Below are 26,594 nucleotides of genomic sequence, written 5' to 3' on the forward strand. Positions count from 1 at the left end.
GATAAAAGGCAGGTTTTCTAAAATAATCAGTCACTGGAGACTCTTGAACTAATAACGTAGTTCAGACTGGGGCTTCATGCACAGAGGTAGAGGCCAAGGGAAAATCAGTAATCATAAATTGTAGACTGCCTTAATACTGTTTTTGATAGATCTCTATGGAGGCTGATAAAATCAGTCAAAGAATTACTGTTTCTAAAGCCTGTTAGCTCCTCAGTCGAAAAAATGGCTTGAGAAATTCAGATTAAAAAATTTTTAAGTGGAAATGGAAGATATCCCTTTAAAAAATGGCATAGAGTTTACTCCGAGGTCATCTGTTTTAGATCATACCAGTTATATTGCTGGGGGAAGCAGACTGGCAGGATTTGGAACACAATGGTATTGGACATTGCACAGTTGTAGGTCCAGGAAGTTTACACTGGGGGCTTGCTGTAATTTGGCTCCATAACAGCGAGACTGGGAGCGTGGGCATTGCCGTTACTGGGTTGGAGTCATGGAGTCATACCCAGAACTAGTTGTGAGCTCGCCAGCAAGCTGCCCCATCACTCTAAGCTTCAGTTTCCTTGTCTGTAAATCAGGGCAACAAGCATCCGTGGATACAGTTGTTGAGATATGGTTTAAATAAGAGAATGCAATTAAAATAATTAGCACTGTGCTGAACACATTGTTGGTATCTATTATTAGAGAACTTTAATATCAGTTCTGGGGACTTCCCTGGTGGTCCAGTGGTTAAGACTCCGCGCTCCCAATGCAGGGAGCCTGGGTTCCATCCGTGGTTGGGGAAATAGATCCTGCATGCATGACTCAACTAAGAGTTCGCATGCCACAACTAAGGAACCCACATGCTGCAACTAAAGATCTTGTATGCTGCAAATAAGACCCGGTGCAGCCAAAAATAAATAATTAATAAATAAATATTTAAAAAAATTTTTAATTTAAAAAATTAAAAGGCAACTTTCTTTTAAAAAATTAAAAATAAAATAGAATAAAAAATAAAGTAAAATCAGTTCTGTATGTGTAGATAGATCCTTTTCCAGAATCTGATCAGAATCTCCTAGGCAGATGGAGAAACCTGTCCACAGTTTATAAAATTGAGAAAATTAAGCCTCCTTGAAGTCTAGAGTTAGCATCTAGAGTCACCCTAAATCTCGTTTCCTTACTGATTTTATAGTCAAGGAGGCAAAAGCATTTTAAATCAGGGCTTAATTTTAAATAAATAAGATCCAGGTTGCCCTTTCATTTTCATGTCATGTACCACAGGGTTAACCTCTCTAAGATTTTCTGTGCTATCTTCTTAGGCTCAGACCTAGAAGGCCAGGGCCCACGTTTTCCAAACATGAGCCCAATGGATAAAGCCAATTAAAAAAAAATCTCTTTAATAATCTTAAAATACATAAAGAATAATTGAAAATATAAAAGTTTAAGAGGGATAAAAAGAAGCACAAAAGATGAAAAACAGAAAATAATTAAAGGATGATTTTAAAAGGAAAAAAGTTTCAGCTGCACTTTTAAAGGAGTAGAGAACGTTAAAAAGGCAAGAAAAATGTAAGGTGAGAGCTCAGAATGAAATGAAACAGTGCGAGTTAGAACAAAATACCAAAATAGGGCAGAGCTATACAGTTATAAAAGTCTTAAAGACAAGGTAAAAATATATACTCCCAGGGACTTCCCTGGTGGCACAGTGGTTAAGAATCCACCTGCCAATGCAGGGGACCCGGGTTCAAGCCCTGGTCTGGGAAGATCCCACATGCCGCGGAGCAACTAAGCCCGTGCGCCACAACTACTGAGCCTGCGCTCTAGAGCCCGCGAGCCACAACTACTGAGCCCACGTGCCACAACGACTGAAGCCCGCGCCTAGAGCCTGTGGTCCACAACAAGAGAAGCCACCACAATGAGAAGCCCGTGCACCGCAACGAAGAGTAGCCCCCGCTCATCGCAACTAGAGAAAAGCCTGCACGCAGTAATAAAGACCCAACGCAGCCGAAAGATAAAGAATAAATCCATCTGGAAGTGGTTGGGCAGCAACATCTGCTTAAAGACCCACTTAAGAGTCCTCAAAGCTGGAATAATTTCCCAGCTCAGGTCCTCCATCGAGGCCACTAAGCGTGGGCTTGGTACCTCTTAATATTGACAGCCTTCATGCAGTGCTCCTGCATTATTTCCATCGTTCCTCCCTATAGCTCCAGGTCGTAGATATTGTTATCCTCATACTACAGAGGAGCAAACTGTTTGGATACGTGCCCTGCTCCACTAGCAGATGGTGGAGCTGGAGCCTGAAGCCCAGCTGATGCCAAAACCCGTGCATTATTCTTGATCTTTTTCTGCTTTCCAGGAGACATTATCATCAGCAGCAGCAACAAAGACAATAGCACAATCCCTCACCCCTTAATCCCTCCCCTTTACCTTGTCAAGATTATCTATCAAATTAGGAAAGACTGCTGTTCTTAGCAAACAGCCCAGCGATAGTCAATGTGCAGTGGGTACTCTGTGTATCTTGATAACCCACTGGAGTGTTACCTTTTTTTATATCTTCTCCCTCCCCCCCCCTTTTTTGGGGTACAAAGTTGATCCCAGTTATCCCATCAATTACTGCAGTTCAGTCTCCTAAATATTTCCCTCCTGTGGCCACTTTTCTCCATCTTCGCTGCCACTACCAAGTTCAGGCCACCGTCTTGTCATTCCTTGTATTAGTTTCCTGTAGCTGCTGTAACAAATTACCACCTACCTAGGTGGCTTAAAACAACAGAAATTTATTCTCTCCCAGTTCTGGAGGCCAGGGGTCTGAAGTGAGTACCAAGGTGTGTCAGCAGAGCTGCGCTCCCTCCAGAGGCTCTAGGGGAGAATCTGCTCCTTGCATCTCTCTTCCAGCTTCTGGTGCTGCTGGCACTCCTTGGCTCGTGGCTGCATCATTCCAGTCTCTGCCTCTGGGGTCACATCGCCTCCTCCTCTGTGTGTGTCGAATCTCTGCCTGTCTCTTAGGAGGAGATCTGTGTTTGCATTTGGGACCCACCCAGATAATCCAGAGTAATCTCTCCACCTCCAGATTCTCACCTTAATCCCGTTTGCAAAGGCCCTTTTTTCACCCTATGAGGTGACATTCATGGGCTCCAGGGACTAGGATGCAGCTATAGTTTGGAGGGCCGTTTTTCCGTCTACCGCACCACTGAACTTTCGCAACCGTCTCTGCCTCCTTTGCCCCACCCAGCAGTCCAAGGTCCCCTAAACACGCAGATCAAATCATGCACGGTGGGCTTTAAACTCTTCAGTATCTTGTGGTCCTTGGGACGGTCCTGATTCCCTGATAGGGCCCGTGATTACCTCTCCGCCTTCCTCTCCCCCACTTTTCCCTTCCACACTATATTCCACCCCACTCAACTCTCCCTGGGTCCCCGAGGAGGTGGGCTTCCTCACTCCTCTGGGCCCTTGTGTGTGCCTCCAGCCCTCTCCCGCCTTGTCTCTTTTTGCTGGGCTCATTCTTTTTTTTTTCTTTTTTCCCTTTGGCCATGCCATGCGTCATGCAGGATCTCAGTTCCCCAACCAGATATCGAACCCATGTCCCCTGCGTTGGGAGTGCAGAGTATTAACCAGTGGACCACCATTGAAGTCCCTGGGCTCATTCTAGTTCATCATTCTGTTCCCGTTTAGACTTTGGACTTCACTTCCTCCGAGAAGGCGTGCTCTGCCCACACTGGGTTGGTCATGCCTTTCTGTGCATTCGGTCAGAGCTCTTACCTCAATAGGGACAGCCTCTCTAACATGTGTCCACCTGTTCACAGGATGTGTCCCTTGCACCTGGCATGGCACCTGACACACAGTAGGTGCTTAATAAATGATGAGAATACCCGTAAGAGGGGAACCTGTACATCCACCCTACTGAGCACAGTGCTGTAAGCAAGAACACTGATCCACGCGGAAGAGTTTTTGCTGGAGAGCAGTATCAGTGTGAATGCCAACAGTGCCCACAGATCTTTATTTTTAAGCGTAAATCAAGAATTATGTAATTATGAGATCCAAGAAAATATTTTCATGCTTATTCCTTTGTTTTCTTTCAGGCCATTCCTGTGTTTCTCACTTTGCATAATGTAGCCGAAGTTATAATCTGTGGGCACCAGAAGTGTTTTCAGAAAGAGGTAAATGATTACGCAAAAGGCTAGTTTCACTTCCCTTGCTTGAAATTTCAAAGACGTGCTTTTTATGTATGGTCCAGATTAGTGTCTGCCTTTTCCTGCCATCTGTTTCCAGTCAAGCCTGCCTGACGGTGGTCACTAATTTCAAGGATCACGGTTTTGACATCCCTTCAGTTCACCAAACGTACGTGGGGATGCTTGTGGGTCTGAATGGACCTCAACCCCAGGCCAGCGCTGAGCCAGGGCCTGGGGGGCCGAGGTAGAGATGACTGTGGGCCTGGATGGTGGTGGGGGGGCATTCCCCCCCTCCCCCCACCGCATCCCATCACCATGAGGAAATATTTGGCGAGCTTCCCACAAGGTGCTGGGAGCTTTAGCCCACCCTGTGGACATCCTCTTTTCCTCCCGACCCCAGCTCTGCCTTCCACCAGTTGGAACATGTTTCCTCACCTTCCGGGCCTCCATCCATGAAAAGGGGAGAGAAATGTCACCCACTCAAAGAGTCGTTGGGAGGACACCATGCAGCACAGGTGCTAGTAGGTGCTCCCAACACTTTCCGGCACATAGTAGGTGCTTTGTACCTACTGTGTAGTTTAGCTATGATTTTTTTTTTTTTTTTTTTTTGCGGTACGCGGGCCTCTCACTGTTGTGGCCTCTCCCGTTGCGGAGCATAGGCCCCGGACGCGCAGGCTCAGTAGCCATGGCTCACACGCCCAGCCGCTCCGCGGCATGTGGGATCTTCCCGGACCGGGGCACGAACCCATGTCCCCTGCATCGGCAGGCGGACTCTCAACCACTGTGCCACCAGGGAAGCCCTTCGCTATGATTTTTAACGTGATTGGTGGTTTTAGTTTGGTACCTGTTTTGAGAGTTCCTTTTTTCTAACATCTGCCTGTTTCAAATGACTTCACATCAAAATTTTGGAACTTTTAAGCTTGAGAGAGGCTAGTGGGCCATGCAGGTGGCACACTTCTTACAGGTGTGCCAGGGACAGAGAGACACCTTTCCTGTGGCCAAGGCCACTCCACACACCAACACTCCCGAGGGACCTTTCTGATACATGGATCTGATCATGTCCCCCTACCTACAGCCCTTCAGGACCACCCAGAAGCTACCTGGAGGCCTGCAAAGCCCTTCACCACCTGGGCCCCATCCACCTCTCTGGCTTCAGAAATTCCAGCCACAACCAAACTTCTCATTTTCCCTAGACTATGTCGTAGCATTTCTCTCCTCTGATCTGTCAGCAAACCTCTTCGTGCACCCCTGTCCCGTTCACTCTATGAATATTTCTACATCCCTGTGTATGTGGCCACCCCGCCAGGCCTGGGTCTGCAGTCGTAAGCAAGAGGCATGATCGCTGCTCTTTACAGAGCATCAGCCCAGAAGGGGAGACAGACATTAAACTAAGAATTAGACCCACCTGCTCGATTGTGTGGCCAGAGCAGGCCACTCTGGGGAAGTGACATTAAACACAGACAAAGGATGAACAGGAGTTAGACATGGTGGGGAGGGGAGGGCTCCCTGGAAGAGGAAGCAGCAGATGCAAAGGACCAGACGTAGGAAGGGACTTGGTAGAAGTCATTCCGGGCTGTGTGGCTGGAGCTTGATGAGAAAGAGAGGGGGCGCTTAGGACGAGGCTGGAGACGGGCCTGTGGGGCTGAGCTAGGAATTTGGGATTTATGCTGAGTGCACTGGGAGGAACCGGTTGGGTTATAAGGCCCACAGACACTGTGCAGCTTCCCAGTGTTAAAAGCTCCCCCAGTTTCTGCGGAGGAGAATGGATTACGGGAGGCGAGGGAAGCCTGTAGTGACTCCAGCGAGGCTCCGTACTTTAGGCTGATCTGCTTGCCGTGGGAACCTTCCCTGACACCTCAGGCAGCTTGGGCACCTTCAGCTGACATTTTACTTATCACACCAGCTTGCAATTTCCATATTTCATCAATTCTAACATGGGCTGCTTTTTCTCACATCTAACATTTTCACTATCGGGACTTCCCTGGCGGTCCAGTGGTTAAGTGCTTCCACTGCAGGGGGCACAGGTTCGATCCCTGGTCAGGGAACTAAGATCCCACATGCTGCGTAGTGTGGTCAAAAAAATAAATAAGTAAAAATAAAATAATTCTTTAAAAAATAAAAAATAAGTTTTCACGATCTAAAATCAGGGTGGTTTTATAGTCAATGGTATGTCCTGGTCTAATGTTTGTTGGTTTTTTTTTTCTTAGTAGTATAAAAAATACTAATTTTACAATCAGTGGCATCTTAAATTCAGCGAAATACAGTATGATTTTCCCTGTGTCTCTGCCTGCTTCCAGCCCTCTCACTGCAGTGACCCTGTGGTTGGGTGTTTTTTGGAGCCTCAGGTCTCAGCCCAAGGACTGGAGCTGAGCTGAAATATTCACTAACTGGTCACTTAGGTTCCAGGAGCTGCTCAGGTTCTGGGAGACTAGTCAGACCCTGACTCAATTCCACTCAAATTCCAAAGAAGACTTCTTATTCACAAAATGGATACCTTTTGTGTGAATTAAAAATGAAGATTTACCTGGTCTAGGGATGAGATCCAGCCATCTTCATGGGATACTGCTTCTTTCTTTTTTGGGGGGGCCACACCATGTGGCATGTGGGTTCTTCATGCCCTGACCAGGGATAGAACCTGCACCCCCTGCATTGGAAGTGCGCTGTCTTAACCACTGGACCGCCAGGGAAGTCCCTCCATGGGGTATTGCTTCTTGATGGACAAGTCAGATCAGGCAGGTGAAGGTGAGGGTGGGACATGGGGCTAGAGGGTCCTCAGTGTATTTCCACCAAGCAGAGCGCAAGGGTCAGACTCCCAGGCCAAGAGGACCTTTCCTCGGAAGCAATTGGGTGAATACCAAAATATTGTGAATCTTCAACTCCATTTCATTACTGACACAAAACAACATCATTTCTTGTCAGGGCAAATTAGGAAACAATTGAGTGGGTTACATATCTATTTAGTTATTTTTTTAAAAAACCCTTTCTTTCCTTTACGAATATCATAAGATGTAATAAGTCGTAGAAAATGCAGAGAAAAAAAATGTCAGAAATCAACTGTGATCTTACTTCCTAGAGGAAACGACTTCATTCATTCAGTTCAGACATATGTAGAATATTTACAGAAATGATAAAATACGTCCTGTTTTTCCATTGATCGATTTGTCGGAATCCCTAAATGCCTCATTTCTCTCCACATGGAATGCAGTGTGTTGGCCGGTCCCTGTTTGTAGATTTGTAGGTGGTTTCTAGTAGTTTGGCGTTAAAATCTGCTCTGTGATGAAGATGACCGTGATCTGTTCTTCATATGATTTACATTCCTGATCATTCAGCCTGGAGCCATGACCAAGCGACCGGGTGTCATGAGGAACATGGTTGGACGCCACCTCTCAGACTTGACCTGTGACTCCGGACGTAGGCTCTTTGGTCCATTACGTGTCAGGTTTCCCTAGAATGGCCTTGGGAGAGTAGAGTTGACCTCTTCATGACCTTGCTCCCAGATGAGGAGAATAAGCTCTATCTGGGCTGTGGTTCATTGTCACCAGCCATAACTAGTTCTTTGTGTATGTGCACACACACGCACACAGTTTGACTCTAAGTTAGCGTGTGGCTTGTGGAATTAGTCTCAATAACTTGGCAGATATATTTGCCACGGTTTAACCTTAGAATACTGCTATTCATTCATTGGTTAGCTCAACATTTATGAAGTATATGCTACTTGTCAAACATCTGGCTAGCTCTACAGCTACAGATGTGGAGAGACACATTTATCACCCTCACAGAACTCAGGCTGAATGGGGAGCTGACATGTAAACAGGTGCTGGGATGCCCATAGAATGTCCTATGGGCTGAAACAGACGTGTGGGTGCACCGTGGGTAAGTCTGCTTGCCAGGGCCATATATAAGCCCAGTCACACAAATGGGTAGGAATTTTCTGGGCACTCCAGGCAGAGAGGAAGCAGCCAATGAAGGCCAGTGGCCTGAAAGGGCCGGTGGGTGTCACTGCAGGACTGGCTGTGACAGAATGGAGTCCGAAAGGGTCAGACTCTGGAGCTCGATCGCCTGGGCGCACACCCTGTGATCCCAAGCAACTTACCTGATTTCTCTGTGCCTCAGAATCCTCATCTGTAGCACGTAACCCAGGACCGTACATTAACCCATAGTGACACGAGTCAACATGTGTCGAGCACCTAGGACAGCACCAGCAGTCCTCAGAGCGCGTTAGCTTACCCAGAGCGGCGTCAGCTACTTCCTGTGACTTTGGCAACGTGACTCTTGAGGAGTTGTAGTGACCCACGCAGAGCTGAGATGTCGTTGGGACTCATCACTGGGTGATTTGGGGACCGAGGGGCTTGCGGAGGGGAATCCCGGACACAGACTCCTCGGTTGCTCTCGGAGCCTCGGGGGCTGGAGCTCCGTAATGAATTTCTTGCTGGTGTTCACTCTCCATGTCTCAGGTTCTGGGCTCCTGTAGTCAGAGGAGGTCAAAATAAAAAGGACTCTCCTCTGTGGGATGGGCAAACTCCTTCAGGCACTAGAGTTGATTTGCTGCCCTGTAACGGAAGCCCCCGAGCACCTGCTGGTGAACATGTCACTCATGGAAGAGTTGAGCATCCTTTTTGTCTCCATCCTCTCCATTCCTTCTCTTCCTCCGAACTCTGGAAATGTCAGCTTTATTTAGCTCAGAATCTTTTAGTGACACGTTTTCCCATGTTGGGGGCAGTTATCCAGGTGGGAGCCAGGTCACCTCTGCGTGTGTCATCCTTTCTGTACTGAAGGGATAAGTGTCCCCACTGGGGGGCAGTGGAGTCAAGGTTGGCTTTGCCTTTGGTCTCTGCTGAGGCCGGTTCCACAAAGATGAAAGATAACGTATAAGAGATAACAAAGGATCTAAAGATGGGAGCCACTGCTTTGTACACACACATCGTGTGTTTATTAAAACAATGCAATGTGGATTATTTAGTCACACATGAAAGCTTAAGATAGCCTTCATAGCAAACCACATGTTTCTCTTGCCAGTGCTTTACTTTTTTAAAAAATTGAGATATAATTGACAGATAAAATTATATTTGTTTCAGGTGTTCAATATGATTCAATGTTTGTATATATTTCGAAATGATTGCCACAATAAGTCTAGTTAACATCCATGACCACGCATTTGTTTTTCTTGTGATGAGAAGTTTTAAGATCTACTCTCTTAGCAACTTTCGAATATATTCAATACAATATGCTGCTGTTAACTATAGTCACCGCACTGTATGTTACGTCCCCAGGCTTTGCTTATTTTATAATAACTGAAATTTTGTACCTTTTGAGTGCTTCATTTTTAAACAATATGTTCATAGTTCACACTTTATCTGAGCTGGAGTAAAAGAAAATTGCAGTTTGTCCTCAACTAGCAAAATAATCCTTCTGAAATGTCCAGAATTAATCTATTATCTTGCCTGACCATTTCCCCTGTCAAATATGAAAAAAATCTATGCTTCTTCCTGCTAGAGCTTTCTTCCCAAGTGCCAAGGACTAATTCCCTTAAACTGACCAATAAAAAGGAGGTAACAAAGGTAGAGTATGCATTAGAATTTCTTCATTTCAGGGAGCTCTAAACGGCAACTTTAGATTTCCCCAATCTGCCCTTTTTTCCTTCTCTCTAGGGATGGAGTCAAATGTCCCTTCTCCTTTTTTCTGTTTCCTAATTTACACATCATACCAGAGAATTTATAGCACTGCTCAGGGTCAGAGCTGGATTAATGAAAGGAAAATTTAAAGAGACAGACCGGAAGAGAAGTTGAACAAGAGCTTAATTTCTTTTCCTACACAGGGTACATTGATTTCTCTCTCCTTTTCATGGTGTGTAAGATATTCGAAGGCTTGGGCGTGGCGTCATTTTGCTTTTTTGTGGGTAAACATAGTTCTAATGGTGAGAGCGGTAAAACTACTCATCCAGGGTGCTTTGCTGAAGTGACTCAACTCTGGACCTCTGAGTCATCCTTCGTTTGGTCCAAGCAGAAAAAGCCTCAATAAATACTGAAGTGCAGCAAGTTGTTAAGCCCCCAATAAACTTATTCATAATTTATGTGCCTCTTGATCTAAATATTTACTTTCAAGGGGAACAAAAAAGGGTTTTCAAAGACTAATTGTACGTCTCTTTATTTTCATACAGAAAACATCTCCTGCGAAGATCTGTAGGTAAGTTTAAAAAAAACAAAAAACAACTTCACAAACATCTAAAATAGAAGATTTAACCTGATATTAACTTCGATGAGAAACCGTCTGTTGACAATTCATACTTGAGAGGTGACAGAGGAATTTATTACAGACACTCACATATCCCTATTTTGTGTCTTATTCTCAAATTTGCTCTTTTTTTTTTTTCTGAAATATTTTATCCCTAAGGGGAAAACAACTCATGCTCGATTTCAGCCATTGATGCCCAGAATTTCACTAAGAGTTGTGCAATACTGATGAAGAATGAAAATGGAAAAATGGAAGCGACTTAAAGTTTTAAAAATAATGTTTGATCCTCATTGGGTTTTTAAGAATTCCCGTGGTGGAAAAGTACTGGCCTGCGAATCCACGGATCTGAGTCGTGGTCTTGGGCCACACAGCGCCGTGACCGTGGGCAGGTTTCATACCTCTCTGTGCCTCAGTTTCCCCAGCTGAAACGTGAGTTGGGCTGGACCTTCTGGCAGGTCCCTGTGCTCCTGTTGTGCTAATTCTGACCTGGATGCCTTGTCCTCTGGTGGCTTCCTGCTTCCTCGGCAGTAGCTGCGAAGCTCGGTCCTGAAGATAGAAAACCAGCAGAATGTTTTGATACGTGGATTTAGGACTTTTTGTTTCATATATTTCTGGGCTTTCATCCAATCTCCTTTTTTTGCCTTTATTACAGGCTGCTACTTGAAGAAAAAAAAATCCCACTGTCAGGAAGCATCCTCTTGTTTAAAAGATTAGCGGGTGTTAAAGAGAGGCATTAAAACCCATTTATGCCTGATGTAATCAGGTGTTGCTCAAGGCCAAGTTCGGTGGGAAACCAGGGGCTGCCTCACACCTGGCACTTCTCCCCTCAGCCCTGAGGGCTTATCTGCTTGAGGGGATCTAACGCTCATTGCCTGTGGATGGGGAAGCATCCTGCATCCTCTAAAGCCTCTGTCCACTGCAGGCAGACACCAAAGCCATAAGGGTTCTCCTCTCCCCACAGCCTACAGCCTGCCTATTCCTGTGCAGTCCCAGAAACCCTCCTGGACAACCTCCCTCCTCTCACCCCACCCTGACCTCCGAATCCCTCAGCAGTCGGGTGCCAGGGAATTGTCTCAAGGCTGTTTGAGTGTGTGCCTTTAAAGTTGGCGAGGCTATAGGAGTGGGTGGACTGGAGTGGTTAGAACCTGTCCCGTGTTGTCCTGCCCTTCCTGAGGCCCTGAGGCCCCAGCTCTGAGGATTCCTCTGTACCCATCCTCCTGCCTCAGGCCCAGCAGCCATGCTAGTCTTTTAAGGGTTACACACTATGTGTGATGACAACAGTGAGGACTGTGTGTGGTGGGGGGTGTGGACAGAATTGATTAGCGTCACTATTGCCAGTGTACTTAGGTTATGAGTATCAGGCTGTTGTGTATTCCATATATATATGTAAGTAATACAGAATTTGATATGTATGTAGACCATATACTGGTGTGAGATGTCATATGATAAAGTTCCCTAACAGTGAAAATGCTGGATTCACTGCCCCCATTTATGTCTTTGATCCTTTGCTGTTCGCCGCATAATGCAATGGTCAGAAGGGACCCAACCCTGAATATGTTGTTGCATCACAAAATGGAAAGAGGGGGAAAGAGCATGTGGTCCTTCGGGTTTTGTGTTTTATGGTGCCTTTCTTTAGGAGGAGAGAATGATTGGCAAACGCTATAGGCCAAGATATTTTGGTATATGAAGCCCATATACCATCTAAAAACCACTGATTTCTAAGCCAAAAAGGATCTCCAAATCGACTTTCTAATGAATGAGAAAATGTGAAAATATCGTGATCGGCAATGTTACTTTTTTGTGCAAGAATTATAAAAAGAACCTTTTATTATGGAAATTTCTAAACAGATATAAAAGTAGACAGAACAGTATAATGAAGCTCTGTAGACTCATCCCCCAGATTCAACAGTTTTCAACTTAAGCCTCTACCCAGCACCTCATTTCAGCAAATCCCAGGCATTGTAGCGTTTCAGCCATAAATATTTTGGTATGTATAAGAGATTTTTTTCTAATGAAACTTTTTTTTGTTTGTTTTATTTTATTATTATTTTTTTTGGCCACGCTTCGTGGCTTGCAGGATCTTCGTTCCCCAACCAGGGACTGAACCCCTGCCCTTGGCAGTGAAAGCGCCGAGTCCTAACTACTGGACCGCCAGGGAATTCCCTTATTTGGGAAAAAGTTAAAACCGATAGAAAAGCTCCAAGAATATTACAATGAACTCCCATATACCTTTTATCTAGATTCACCCACTGATAACGTTTTTTGTATTTGCTTTCTCTCTCCATATATACATATGTACATATATATCACATAAAATATGTAAGAATGTATACATAATTATTCTTACTCTTATTTTTTTCTGAACCATTTGAGAATAAGTTGCAGGGGTTATGACTCTACCCCTAAATACTGCAAAGCATATCTCCTAAAAATAAGAAGCTCTTTTATAACCACAGTGCGACGTTTTAAGTTTAGAAAATTAACATCGGATACAATACTGTTATGTAATATTGAGTCGATGTTCAAATTTGGCCAATGATCCCAATATTGTCTTTTATAGTAATTTCTTCCCCCAAAGATGTCACGTCTCTTTCATATCCTTTAATCTGGAACAGTTTCTCGACTTTTTATTGCCTTTCATTGGCTTCATAGTTTGACTAGTGTAAGCCCATTGTTTTGTGGACTATCCCTGAATTTGGGTTTGTCTCAGTGTTTCCTTGTGATTCAGTCCAGGTTATGCATATTTGGCAGGAATACCACATGAGTGACGTTGTGCCCTTCTCAGTACATCGTATCAGGAGGCACATGGTGTAGCTCTGTCCCACTATTGGAGATGTTAAGTTTGATCATTTGGGTAAGGCGATAAGTTTGTAATGTGCTTTCCGTGGTGTTTTCTTATTGGTAAGCGGAATAACTGTAGTCTGCTTGCCCAGTTTTCCACTAGTGTATTTTTGGGGATCGGTAGTTTAAAGAAGCCTCCTTTTATATATACTGTTTTTCTCAAGTGAGCCAGCTGTGGTTTTGCACATGTCCTGCAAATGCCTGTCTCTGGGAAGATGGCTAGCCGAGCCCCAGAGAAGAAACTGGTGTCAGCAAAGCACGCAATTGAAAACTACATGGGTAGTGAGGCTCTCAGAGGATGAACGGGGGAATTGGGTGTGGTCTCACGAGATCTTTGCCTCATCCAAGCTCCAGTCCGTGTATTTCAACCTCCACACTCTCCGGGACTCACCCTTGATGTTGACAAGTGAAGCTGCGTGTTTACCCCCTCTCCACAGTGCCCTCTTCCTCCTGGCTGCCGCAGGGTGCCTGCCCTTCAACGACTCCCAGGTGAGTTCAGGCAGACTCACTTTGCCTTCCAGGTATCTCTGAAGCCTGCGTGGATGAGCAGAATTTCCGAATCCTTTCTTTGAGAAGGAGGATAACCTTGGCCTATACAAAGGCATGTAAAAGCAAACTTTCGGGGCCCTAGGGCACTTTTTGGCCAGGCCAACACCTCTCCTCAGGTCTCTGCCTTCTCCCAGGCTGCAGCAGGGGAGCCCGCAGACCTCGGGCCTCTGGGTGCCGCGATGGGGGCGGTCCACCCTCTGCACGTGCTGGGAGGACCTGCACATCCAAATGACTCCAGCCCACACACTGAGGTGAAGTTGATTTTCTTTTCCTCTCATCCCAAGGGCCTCGTCTGCACAGTGATTTTCACTTTGTCAGACTGAGTTTTTCTTTCTTAGGTACTGAGAACCCACCCCCACCTCCAGGAGTCATCTCATTTCGGGCTCTTTTTTTTCTTTCTTTTCTTCCCCAGCATTTATTCAGTTCCCATCAAGTGTTAGGCACTGAGCCAGGCTCTGGGGGCACAAGCAGGAATTGCCATCCTCCAGGCAGAAGTCGGAGTCTAGTCAGAGCAAAGGGGAAGGGGCAGACGATGAACCGATAATTATAACACAGGGAGGCCGGGGCTCTGTCCGGGGAGGTGTGGGATCCTTCGAGGCTCGGAGCAGGAATAGGGAGCAATTATAGGGAGCTTACTGTGTGCCAGGCTCTGTGCCAGTGCTTTAGTGCCTCACTCTATTTAATCTCACAGCAATTCCACAAGGGTAGCAGCTATTATTATCTCCATTTCATAGCTGAAGAATAGCGAGGCCCAAAAGGTCACCAGCTAACAAATAAGTGGGGATTTTAGAATTTAACCCAGATCTTTCTATTTTATTTCTTTCTTTCTTTTTAAGTCACTGATCCTTTATTTTGTTCCAGTTAATATATCAAGTTTTCGTAACATGAAAGCCATCATATATTGAACACTTGTGTGCCAGGCACTGTGCTGAGATCTCTATACTCTGTTTCATTTAATTCTCACAACAAACCTTGAATGGTTAGGATTACTGTTTTACAGAAGAAGAAACAGACTTAGATTAAAATAATTTTTTCAGCTGCTTGGTATAGTGAGTGTATAGATGGTGGCACAACCAGTCTTCAAACCTAGACTTGTCTGCCTCCAAAAGACATGTTTTTTTTTTTTGCGGTACGTGGTCCTCTCACCGCTGTGGCCTCTCCCGTTGCGGAGCACAGGCTCCGGACGCGCAGGCTCAGCGGCCATGGCTCACGGGCCCAGCCGCTCCGCGGCATGTGGGATCCTCCCGGACCGGGGCACAAACCCACGTCCCCTGCATCGGCAGGTGGACTCTCAACCACTGCGCCACCAGGGAAGCCCCAAAAGACATGTTTTTAATTACCATGCTAGTTTATAGCAGATGGGCAATAGTCTTTTGGATGTGGGGAAGGGAAGGGGGCAAGAGAATTAACCCGGATCTTTCTGATGCTGGAGCCGGGCTCTGCTTACTGTACCTAAATCTTGAAGGGGGAGGAGGAGCAACCCAGGAGAAGAAGGCAGGTACGGACAGAGCCCTAGAGGCGTCCTGGGTGGCCTGTGATTCAACTTTATTGAGCACTTACTATGTGTGGGTCCCTGGGCAAATTCCTGCCCCCTTGGAGTTAATCATCTAGTGCGGGGTGGAGACAGAGACAGGTCACAAGTAAAACAGAGTGTGTCAGGTGAGATAAATGGAAAACGGAAGGGAAGAAGAGGCGGGAGTGCCCCTCAGCTGAGTTGGCCAGGGACGTGCAAGTTCTCTTTCTCTGGAGGGGGATGGGCAGTGGATGGGACTGGTTGGGTTGATAGGAGCTTGTCATAGGGATTCTTGGGTGTCCTGAGTTTGCATTTCATCCTGAAGTCACTGGGGGATGACTGGATGATTTTAAGCAATAGGCGGCACCATCAGGTCTACTTTTTAGAGATGCAGTGCTGGGGAGTTGGGGGGATGGGGAAAGAGATGCTGGAGGCAGGGAGCCCTGTTAGGAAATGTTGTAGGCAACTGGGTGAGAAATAAGGAGGGACTGGCCCAAGGCCCCAGAGTCCTGTCTGGCACCATGCCTGGCACTGTGCATTGACATTTAGTGTTTCTGATCATCATGCCGGATCCTGTTTGTCTGTACTTACAGCTAATTTTTTTTTTTTTTTAATCTTGTGTTACAGTTTGATCCAGATGGTTATTTCTGGGCTATAATTCACTTATTCTGCATAGGTAAGGGTTTTTAAATAAATTTATTTATTTATTTATTTATTCATTTTTGGCTGTGTTGGGTCTTTGTTGCTGTGTGGGTTTTCCTCTAGTTCTGGCGAGTGGGGGCTGCTCTTCGTGCGGTGCATGGGCTTCTCACTGCGGTGGCTTCTCTTATTGCGGAGCATGGGCTCTAGGTGTGTGGGCTTCAGTAGCTGTGGCTCGTGGGCTCTAGAGCGCAGGCTCAGTAGTTGTGGCGCACGGACTTAGTTGCTCCGCAACATGTGGGATTGTCCCGGACCAGGGCTTGAACCCGTGTCCCCTGCATCGACAGGTGGATTCTCAACCACTGTGCCACCAGGGAAGCCCCGTCGGTAAGTTTTTAAAGAAGTCTTACTGAAACAATTGAGACTTATTATTCCTTATCATGTATCCACTTTTTAGTGATCCTGGACAATAGGAAGATGAAATCCAAGGTGTCAAGGTTAAAATTAAATGGGCATTTTTCTGGCTTGAATTTTCTGTTTTGGAGTTTTCCTGAAATATTTGCAGTTTCCATAGAGTCTCGCCTTTCTCATGACAAACATTAATTAACTCGCCAGGGCCCAGGCTTTGCTTGCTCAAATCCACTTGTGCAGTGCTGGTTGGTCTTCTCTAAAAATGGTGAGAAGAGATCCAGATCCAGAGGTTTGTGTCAAAAACACTCTCTTTCAGCAGTATACAAAAAAAAAAAAAAAAAAAAAATAAGTGGGTGAAATAAAAGGACCATCTACTTTATTTCAAACCAGTGTTTCCTATCTGTAGTCTTAGAAGGAAAAACAGTGCCCTGACTTTGTGACACATGGGTCAGAAGTCCTGCGGTGTTTCTCATGTGCACCATCAAAGGAAATCCAGGCTTAACCATCCTGTTAATTGTGTCCTTCTGGGGACCACGAGCCTTTCCAGCCCAGCACTCTCTCTATGAACTGCATCATCTGGGGGATTATCGAATGTGCACCCTTGAAATTCTCCAAAGTGCTCTTGGTCGCCCCCTATTGGCTGCGGGTGACCCTTGCAGGGAAGAGGGGCCCTTCTCCCTGCGGGTTTCATGCTTCCCAGGAAGCACCAACCGGCCCCCTCCACAGAATGCCGCGTGCCAGTGACTTGTGTTGCTTCCTTTCCAGGGGCTTATAAGATACTACAGAAATCCCAGAAATCCAACGCGTTAAGGTAAACTTTTAAAGTTTGGTGAGTCGTCCTTTGGTTAAAGGAAAGGGGTGAGACCCATGGGGTCGTGAGCTTCTTCCATCAGCCAGAGACTCCATGAGTCCAGGATGGGGGGAGGGCAGCAGGCCGGGTCCATCAGTACCTGAACCATTGCCAGCGATGTGCAAAGAGCCTGGAAGTCTCTCTCCTCTTCCTTCAGGGTGGCCCTTTAGATGACATTTTGACAAAAATTGCGTGACCGGCTGCCTTGGGCCCCAGTTCAGTTCCTCCAGCTCAGAGGCACAAGTCTTTTTCTTGTTTCTCCAACCCCTTCCTGACTTTAGACCCAGAAGCCTCCCCCGTCACCAGCTCTGTTCTGGGGTGAAATGAGGCCTTTGTTGAGGGCAGTCAGTGGAACAGAGTTGCTGAATGTAAGTGAAAAAGATGAGAATTCAGGCCTTGGTTGGGCTGGAGCCGCCAGGTCAGAGCCCGCCACTGGCCAGGTGGCCACTGGGTTTCGGGGCCGTCTGAGGCCCACAAAGAAAGGTCTGAAGGGACTGACTCCTGGGAGAAGGTTATACATGCTGAGGGTATGTGATGGGTCCTTAGAGCACCATTTTTTCTTTGAATAAAGTGTTTTTTCAGCAAGAAGCCAGTAGAGTTGTTAGATAAAATACAGGATACCCAGGTAAATTTGAATTTCAGAGAAGCAAAGAATAATTTTTTTAGTTTAAGTATGTTTCATGCAATATTTGGATCATACTTATACTAAAACATTATTCTTTTTGTGAATTTCAGATTTATTTGGGTGTCCTGTATTTTTATTTGTCAAGTATGGTAGCCCTAGAAGCCAGTCCAGTGACCTGAGAGAGCTGACACTCCTTTTAAAATGGCAAATGTACACATAATCGGCCACAAGTGAAAGTGCATGTGATAGTACTAAATTGAAAATGTTTTTAAAAAATGAGCCAGGAAATGGTTTTGAATATAAAGTACTTTTCTTAGTGTTTATTAATGATTTATAAATCTAGGAACTTATACATAGATCTAATTTATTAATGGAAGAAAATGACTATTTTGTGTATGTTAAACACATATTATTTTACCTTTTATGTTTTTTTTTCTCATTTCTTAGTGACATTGACCAGCAGTACTTAAACTATCTATTCAGGTAAAATATAATTTAAATTTTCAAAGAATAACTCATATTCTTCTAGAGCTAATGGATTTTTATTTTCCAATAATGTATATATTTTCTATTAATTTTTTTATTGGAGTATAGTTTATTTACGACGTTGTGTTAGTTTCTGCTGTACAGCAAAGTGAGTCAGTTATATCCAGTAATATTTTGATAAGGGAGCTCTGAGCCAGTGTGCCTGCCTACCAGGAAGGCAAGCTAAATAATTGGTGAGATGATCAGAACTGCAGAAACTAAATAGTGGTCCTGCCGTTAGGCCAGGCAAGAAGGGCTTCCATCCAGCCCCACACTTCAGAGAGCCATGCCTCTCCCCAAGGCATATGGAGTCTGTAAGGCTAAGAGCCCACACCCTTCCTTCTAGACTGGGCCTTGGAATTTCTGACCCAAGTGGATTCCAAGGCCTCCCTGGGTCTGTCTTCTTAACTCATTCCGAGACCCAATGGATGTCCAAAGAGAGGCTGTTAGTATGAGGGATGTGCATGGAGGGTGGGCTTGCAGACTGAGGTGTCCACACACACGTTTGAGGTCCTTGGGTGCAGGACGGAGTCTGGTGTCGGGAGAGAAGAGGGTGCACTGGGAGCTGGGAGCCAGAGGCAGGATGTCCCCACACTAACACCTTCTGACAAGAAGCTCCAAGGACTCCAAGAATTCTCAATTTTAATCTGGACTTTCAGGTTGCTTTGAAGGTGTATTTGTTAAGGTAGGATGAAGTTTGAGGCTTGGTTTATAATATGTAAGTGTAGTATATGGATTTCCATTTGTACCCTTGCCCCAAGCCAAGTAAAGAATAGGGGTTGGCTGCTGAGTAGAATAGCTGGGGAGTATTCTTGCATTCTGAGAGTCCCACATGGTGCACTGAGGGACCTAATTGAGAAAGTGAGGTTTTGCTGTCTAGAACTCAAGTTTGCCTAATGCAACAACATTCAGTCCAGAGGACCAAGGTCGGAGAGGTGCCTCTCAGCCTTTGGCCACATGGATTTCTGCAGGAAGTTGGCTTAAAACGTTCAAGATCTGTGTTCTCTACCTACAGGTAAAGTTCCTAAATATCTTAGTATTTATGAAAATGCCTTTTTGAAGACAGGATTCAACCCAAACATAGCTGGGGCCTCTTTTGTACTCAGTGGAACAGTCATTAGTTCCACTCTGCCCAGACCCACCAGCTGCCTCTTCAAGAGATGTTTCTGAAAATGCAGAAGTCTCTTGGTGTTTGAAATGTTTCCATGACATCGGACTACTTTAGACAGTTCTTTTTCCCCACAGAGCTTATAGCCCAGGCGAGCAGCAGAGGGTTTTGGGGGTGGAAAAAAACAGCCGCTGTGACCCCCAGCTAGTTCTCCTGCCCTCCCCCCTCTCCGCCCTCCCCCGTGTGAGGGTTTCACTACCTGGGAGCCAGGTGCTCAAGGCTTCCTGCCTCAGCCCGCTGCACACCCCGCCAACGCCACACTGCTGTTTCCACGTCTTCTTTCAGTACAAGTGATGAAGATGAGCCAGGACTGAGATTCGATTTCCCACAGGCCCTGGGTATCAGCCTCCAGAGATCTGCATTCACTCAGCTCTGTAGGGTAGCTGCGCCTGTAGGTGCCAGCCCGGAGCTCTGCCTGCTGGTTTGATCTCTCTCTCTGCTGGTTTGAAAACATAGGGAGAACCTGCTATGTATCTGGCCCTGCTAAATACTTGAGCTCCAAAGATAAATAAAATATGGTTCTTGCTCCCCAGGTCATCACAGTGTAGGAATTAGAAGGGCGTAACTCTATATTTACAAAATTCAGACATGGACTAGAGAGCCAACTCTTTTATTTAATTATCTCTTATTTTTAACTCCCTAGTGTTTTCTTTTAGAGTCACCCTTTGGGGTGATTCCGATGACGGCATTTGGGATACCGTGTCAGGCCCTGGGACATGTTTTGGGATGGAAAGGGGCCCCTCACATCCTGCCATAGGAGCAATAACTTCTGCTGCTGAAGTTGAAGCCGAGAGGGGATCCAGCGAGATAGAATAATGGAGAATGTCCAGGGTATGTGTTTTCCGGAGAGAGATAGAGTAATGGAGTATGTACAGGGTATGTGTTTTCCGGAGAGAGATAGAGTAATGGAGTATGTACAGGGTATGTGTTTTCCGGAGAAAGAAGAGACAGCAAGCAGACGCCCATGAGAAGGACAGGGAATCTCCAGTCTTGTCTGTAGTGTATGTATTTTTTTACAGCTAGCTACCTGTAAACCCTTGTCTCACAAACCTACAACTTCCGAATGACCAGAATGTGACTATTCTTACGGCCGTTGTCACAACCCTCCTCTCCTCCTGCCTCTTTCTGTGATGCTGCTCCTCTGAAAACCATCAGAAAAACAGAAATGATGCTGGGAGATAACCCAAGAGCAGGGCTGAGGAGCTAACATTGGTTTCCCTGGCTGTCATGTCACCAACTGGAGATTCGTGGCAGTGGTTCCTGATCCTGGTTCTTTGTAGCTTCCGGGAGCCATAACAAATAAAAACAATGGATGCCCGGACCGTACCTTAGAGATTCTAGCCAGGATGTTACACTATTTGGATGTATATCCAGGGTTGAGAACCAGAGCAGGCCATCCAGCGCTTTAAGAAAACTTTCCTTCTTATATTTGAATTAAAAGTTTCATTCCTAACCTCCAACTAAATCAGCTGCCTGCGTGGCATGAGTTTTGATGGAAGAGGGTACGGAAGGTGGGCTTAGGACCGCACAGAGGCACTTGTAGACAGGCGCCGGGAGATGGGACAGGCTTCCAGAGATAAAGATGGGAGACAGCCAAGCACAGGTATGGCCTGCATCATCCCATACAGCATCAACTGCAAATTGGTCCGGGTAGTTTTCAGACACAGGGTGGATGGCATGGGTCATTTTGTGGGCTAGCTTCCTGGAAATTTACCTATTCTTCTGTGTAGTTAATTTTGTGATTAGCTCACATTCAACAGCTAACTTTTAGGCTGCGGCCTGTTTGTAATTTATTTATCTATTTTTTTTTTTTTTGCGGCACGCGGGCCTCTCACTGTTGTGACCCCTCCCGCTGCGGAGCCCAGGCTCCGGACGCGCAGGCTCAGCGGCCACGGCTCACTGGCCCAGCCGCTCCGCGGCATGTGGGATCTTCCCGGATTGGGGCACGAACCCGTATCCCCTGCATCGGCAGGCGGACTCTCAACCACTGCGCCACCAGGGAAGCCCCTGTTTGTAATTTAGACTCCGTTTAGCTGACAAATACTCTCTGTGGATTAGGTGAATATGATAATCATTAGTGGCAGGGCTGACGCTCCAAGAGGGGCACGGACCCTCAGAGTCCATCCCAGGGGAGATCCAGCCCTCTTGCCCAAACCTGAGGCATTTCAGGAGATTCTCACTCTCTCCCTGACAAGCTGGATTTAGGCAAAACGAGACCATTCAGTGCAGATAGTTTGCTTTTAGGCAAATCTCACTGTTTCCAAGTAGAATGGGTGAAAATGGATGTTGTTTTCTCAGTGCTGGGGAAGCTAGCTTCACGAGGCTGCTGTTTCTTTTTCAGCGTGGTGCTCCTGGCGTTTGCATCTCACCCCACAGGTAAACGTGATTTTGTTTGTTTGTTTGTGTATCTTACACTGCCCATTCAACCCAGTGCTCTGACTCCGGTTATATCTCTGAGGGAAATTTTGTAAGAGAATGTAGCTGCCTTCCAGGGTGTCCAACTTAAGGGTTAGCAATGGCCCACATACTTGAAACTGTTCTTAGTATCCCGTTGTGGATTTATGGCCCATGAATTGAACCTTTTTCCATGTTTTATTGTTGATGTTTTCATCTGGTGCAATCTCAGATGTACAGACGGGTTTATAATCTGCCAGATAAACTAGTGCTTGCTTTGTCCTTTTCTAAAATTCTCCCTTCAAGGACCCAGAATTGCTCTTCAATCCTAGGGCTAAAGATTTGCTGGAGAAGTTCAAATTGCACCTATTTCTCAGTGACATCCTTTTATACATTTTTATCATATATTGTCATCCAGTTTTCATAATTCCAGATTAAAGAAGTCATTTTAAAACTTACCTTCACCCATATATACACTGATATGTATAAAATAGATAACTAATAAGAACCTGCTGTATAAAAAATAAATAAATAGAATTAAATTTAAAAAAAAGAAAACTTACCTTTACCCTGTTGCTGCCTCAGTTACCCTAGAGTTGTTTTCCAAATTCAGGAATTTTCCCTAGTACTCTATTTCATTGTGTTTTTTTACTTTGAAAGGTTTTGAAGTTGATGCAAAGATAAAGCAAAAATATCTGTGTGCATCATGGCTGGAAATACACATTTTTTTGGTCACACTCCTTAAACTAATGTTTATTGACCTCTGCTATGCATGAGGCATTACCCAAGCCCTCAGGGTCTCGGTCTTTTATCGGGAAATTAAGAAAGGTGGACTGGATTATTTCTGAAGCCCCTTCTAGCTCCCTGCTGTGCCCCAAACAGCAACCCCTTTCTGTTTGTGTTTTTAGCTGCTTCAGACTGTTTGAACTAATATCCTCAGGGAACTGCTGATGGTGACTCGGGTCATGTTTCTAGATTGGACACGACCTATCCGAACTGCTGTCTCATTAGCATAATTTGAATTATTTTTTCTCCATGAGTGCTTCTACGCTTGCCCATACTGAAGCACATCCACTGTTTTCTGCCCACTCCCACAGCCTGAAAACCTATCCTTTGTAAAATTGCAAGTCATATGAAACCCTGGTGTTGACCCTAAACACCTACCTGTACCGCTGAGTGTCCGCCTCCAAATCCTGCCTCTCAGCATTCCTTCGTGCAGCCAGAGGGTTGCCACCCAACAGATATTTCAGAGCCCACTAAGTGTCTTCTGCCTTTCAAATAGGTTTTTAATCAAAGACCTTTGGAGAGTTATGCTTGCTGGTTCTTCTTGGTTTACATGTTCATTTTCCCCCTGAGTGATTTCTAGTGGATTTGGGTGAATGATATTCACTTAAAGAAGCCACTCTGCCTTTCACTAAGAGGTTATGCTAGTTCATTTGTTACACTCACGCTTATCAGAACTGGAAGGAACCTTAGTGATTATCCAAGGTGCCACCACATTTTACAAATGAGGAAATTGAAACCCAGAGGAGTTAAGTGATGTGACCAAGAGGAGGAAGTGAGTAGCAGAGGGAGACTGGGGTTTAGCAAGCTTCCCTGCGAGGGGATGCCCCACAGCCGTAGGGGTCAGGAGTCCTGTGGGCCTCAGTAGCCATCGTAGCAGGGCTCAGGCAAAGGCCCCAGGGAAGGTAGGTGTGCGGCTACCTACGAACTGGCGGCAGCCTTCCAGAAGAAGCCGGAGATGTTCATCTATACCAACACCAAGTTGGGTATCTAATCCGTGAACATCGCAGGGAAACACTGTGGAACCACACCTACCTTTACGTGAATGAAGTAACAAATACAGTTGTGGTCTTTATAAACAGTGCAGTTTGTTTATACTGAAGTTGTGTCATGCACAACCATGTGCAGCTCTAAGCAGTGGCCCATTGTTTCAAAAAGCACACAGGTTTGCTCAAGTAGGTAATTAAGGCAGATGGACACGAAGGTAGGGATTTGGTGTGTGAGATTATGGAAGCTGAGAATCTAGAAGACTCCTTGGGGATCCGTTTTTCCCAGCTTTATAAAGCCAGGTCAGTTGCCCTAAACCTTTGATGGGTCCTGGTGATGTCTTCTCATAGGAGCATAAGGTTGATTACAAAACTTAAGCAAATAAAACCGCTGAGGAGAATCTCTTTCCTCCGGAAGTATTCGAGGACTGCTCTGATTGGCCAGCTGCAATTCCTGCCAATTCGTTAGCTTCCTCATTGGACCCGTGGGTGGTCCAGCCCATTTTTAAGGTGGAACAGCACTTCGTTCTTTCCCACTTGCTCATTATACTTTCCATCTGGAGTGTCCACTTCAAGGCCTGGGTGTGGGTCAGGGAGTGCAGCTTCCTGATTCTCCCACATCTGCACCAATTAAGACACAGTAAGAGCCAGGACCCGTGGGTGCAGCCTTTTTTTTTTTTTTTTTTTTAAGGCTCTGTTAATTTCTGATGTTTTAAAACAGGCCTTTATTCTTTTTGGTTTCTTCTTACCTCTTCTTTTTTGACTTGTATCTTCATTGTTTAGTAGTACTCTCAAAACATTTTAAAATTGAGTTATGATTTACACATAGGAAATGCACCTATCTTAAATGTGCAGCTTGATCAATTGTGACAAATGTATATGCCCATGTAAGTCACACCTCTGTCAAGATACAGAAAACTTCTGTCACTCCAGAAAGTTTCCTCACGTCCCTTCTCAGTCGCTCCCTCTCACCGACCACCAGAAGCCCCTGCCGATCTGATTTCTGTTACCATACATAAGTTCTGTCTATTCTAGAGCCTCATGTAAATGGAAACACACAGGAAGTATTCTTTTGTGTCTAGCTCTTTCATTCAGCATAGCATTTAGAGATTCATCCAGGTCGTTGGGTGTCTCACTAGTCTATTCTCTTTTATTGCTGACTAGTGTGCCAGTGTGCGAACCCTTTGTTTATCCATTCACCTGTTGATGCTCACCTGGGATGTTTCCAGTTTGGGGCTGTTATGAATAAAGCTGCTATCAAGATTCTCATAGAGTGCTTTTGGTGGACTTATGTTTTAATGTCTCTTGGATAGATATCTAGGAGTAGAATTTCTGGGTCTTACAGTAGATATATGTTTAACTTTTAAAGTGCCAGTTTTCTAAAGCATTTGTACCATTTTACCCTCCCACCCAACAATGCGTTAGAGTTCCGGTTTCTCCATGTCTTCACCAACATTTGGTGTTGTCTGTCTTACGTTAGCTATACTACTAGGTGGGTGATGGTCTCTCAGTAGTGCTTTTGACTGAGCCGCCCTTCTCACTCACTCCCGAGTGACTAGAAAGATAAGCTTTCTTGCAATGCAGATGATGTGGCTTTGGGTCACCACCTTTGGGGTGCATTGGGATGTAGTGGTAGGTAGGGACCAGGTAGATAGTTCTCCATGTCCTAGGTGCAGACCCTGACACTCTTCCTATCTCAGGCACTGGGTTTGCTTCTTGATGGGTGGGATCTAGTTCTCCTTCTAATCTTTCAAAGTCACAGTTCATGCAGAAGCTCCAAGAATCTTAGAAACTTGCACCCCCAGGACTGCTTTAAGTAATAGTAGAGAAAAGAAATTCTTCCTCTGTTTGAAAGTTTGCATTTCATCTTTGTATGGGGTCCCTCTGCTGTGGCATTTTCAAGAGAGAAAATTTCAAGGAACCGGAAGGGCAGGAAGACTTTCGGGAATCTGACCAGAAATGACCTTGTTCTGTGGTGTGTCTACTGCTCGTATTGAGATAAAGCAATCAGTACGAGCTACATCCTGGAACTGACCTTCCACTTTTCCACTCATTCTGAGGACTAAAATGTGGTGAGAGGAAACTTTCTTGATGTCCAAGTCTCCATTATTCTTGGTGTGGTAAAATTGTGCCACACTTTTCACCGTGGCGATTTCATGCTCCATTATCTTCGGAGAGATGGGACTCACTCCCTCACTCAGAGAGTCAGCAGAATTTTAACTGTGGAGCACAGGCATGAGGGCTTAACTCTGACTTCTGTGCATAAGCTCCATGTTGATGCCACAAAGCATGTGTACAGAGCTTGAACCACTTTGTGCTTAAAGTGTGCGTTCTGCACTAGGTGGTGCAGAAGTGTTGTCTTTTGAGCACCTTTACACAGTTTTTAGTTCCTGGGTCTAGTTCTCATGTGGTTGGGGCCAGCTAGCCACATACTGCAGCATGTTCGGGGCTATTTTTGTAGCACAGTCATTAACCTTTGCTGTTTAGAGGTTAGTGTGCACCCTCTCTGTTGAAGTAAAAGATGAGGCCGGCTGAAGGCATCAAGGGGGACGTACTGGGGGCCAATTTGAGATTGAGGACCAGCAGAGCCAAGTGGAAAGTGTTCGGAACATTCTCTCCAGGGAAAGCAAGAGGGGTTGAAGTCTTCCAGATACTCTTGGCGCAGGGGTGCTTGTTATTTGTCAGAGATGGTCCTCACACAGTGGATACAAGGGTTGAGTGTAATAGAATCCTTGCTCACGAGGACTCGATGGCTCTAGAAGGAGAGACAGTCATGGAGGCAACTACGTGAGAAATGTGTGGAGGTTTTAGACATGGCTCAAAGACAAGAGCGAGCGCTTCTCTCTCTTGCTCTCAATAATCGACAGGATCAATTTTTAGGATTTGAGGGAGGATTATTATGCAGCTGGTCAGTTCCCTAGGATGGTGATTTTTTTTCTT

At 45.5% G+C, this 26,594-nt stretch overlaps 1 protein-coding gene and 1 long non-coding RNA gene across 9 annotated transcripts in view; both read left to right on the forward strand.

Moving 5' to 3' along the window:
- Positions 1 to 26,594, forward strand: part of LOC125961273 (uncharacterized) — a 217,981-nt gene that overhangs the window by 87,897 nt on the left and 103,490 nt on the right. The gene's annotated exons all lie outside the window — the stretch shown is intronic.
- The window catches only part of TMEM241 (transmembrane protein 241), a 219,716-nt gene that overhangs the window by 33,411 nt on the left and 159,711 nt on the right, over positions 1 to 26,594 (forward strand). For 7 of the 8 annotated variants that reach the window (XR_007471730.1, XR_007471731.1, XR_004485311.2 and 4 more), the window contains exons 5-11: positions 4,050 to 4,127; positions 10,297 to 10,322; positions 13,649 to 13,700; positions 15,901 to 15,949; positions 17,089 to 17,134; positions 18,246 to 18,281; positions 21,833 to 21,867. Coding sequence is in view for 5 of the 8 variants with exons in the window: in XM_033435334.2 (XP_033291225.1) it covers positions 4,050 to 4,127; positions 10,297 to 10,322; positions 13,649 to 13,700; positions 15,901 to 15,949; positions 17,089 to 17,134; positions 18,246 to 18,281; positions 21,833 to 21,867 (322 nt within the window). In the remaining 3 variants the exon portion in view is untranslated. The remainder of the gene's footprint in view (positions 1 to 4,049; positions 4,128 to 10,296; positions 10,323 to 13,648; positions 13,701 to 15,900; positions 15,950 to 17,088; positions 17,135 to 18,245; positions 18,282 to 21,832; positions 21,868 to 26,594) is intronic. The other variant, XM_033435331.2, reaches the window with a different exon arrangement.

Source organism: Orcinus orca, chromosome 15 (assembly GCF_937001465.1).
Source record: "Orcinus orca chromosome 15, mOrcOrc1.1, whole genome shotgun sequence".
NCBI lineage: Eukaryota > Metazoa > Chordata > Mammalia > Artiodactyla > Delphinidae > Orcinus > Orcinus orca.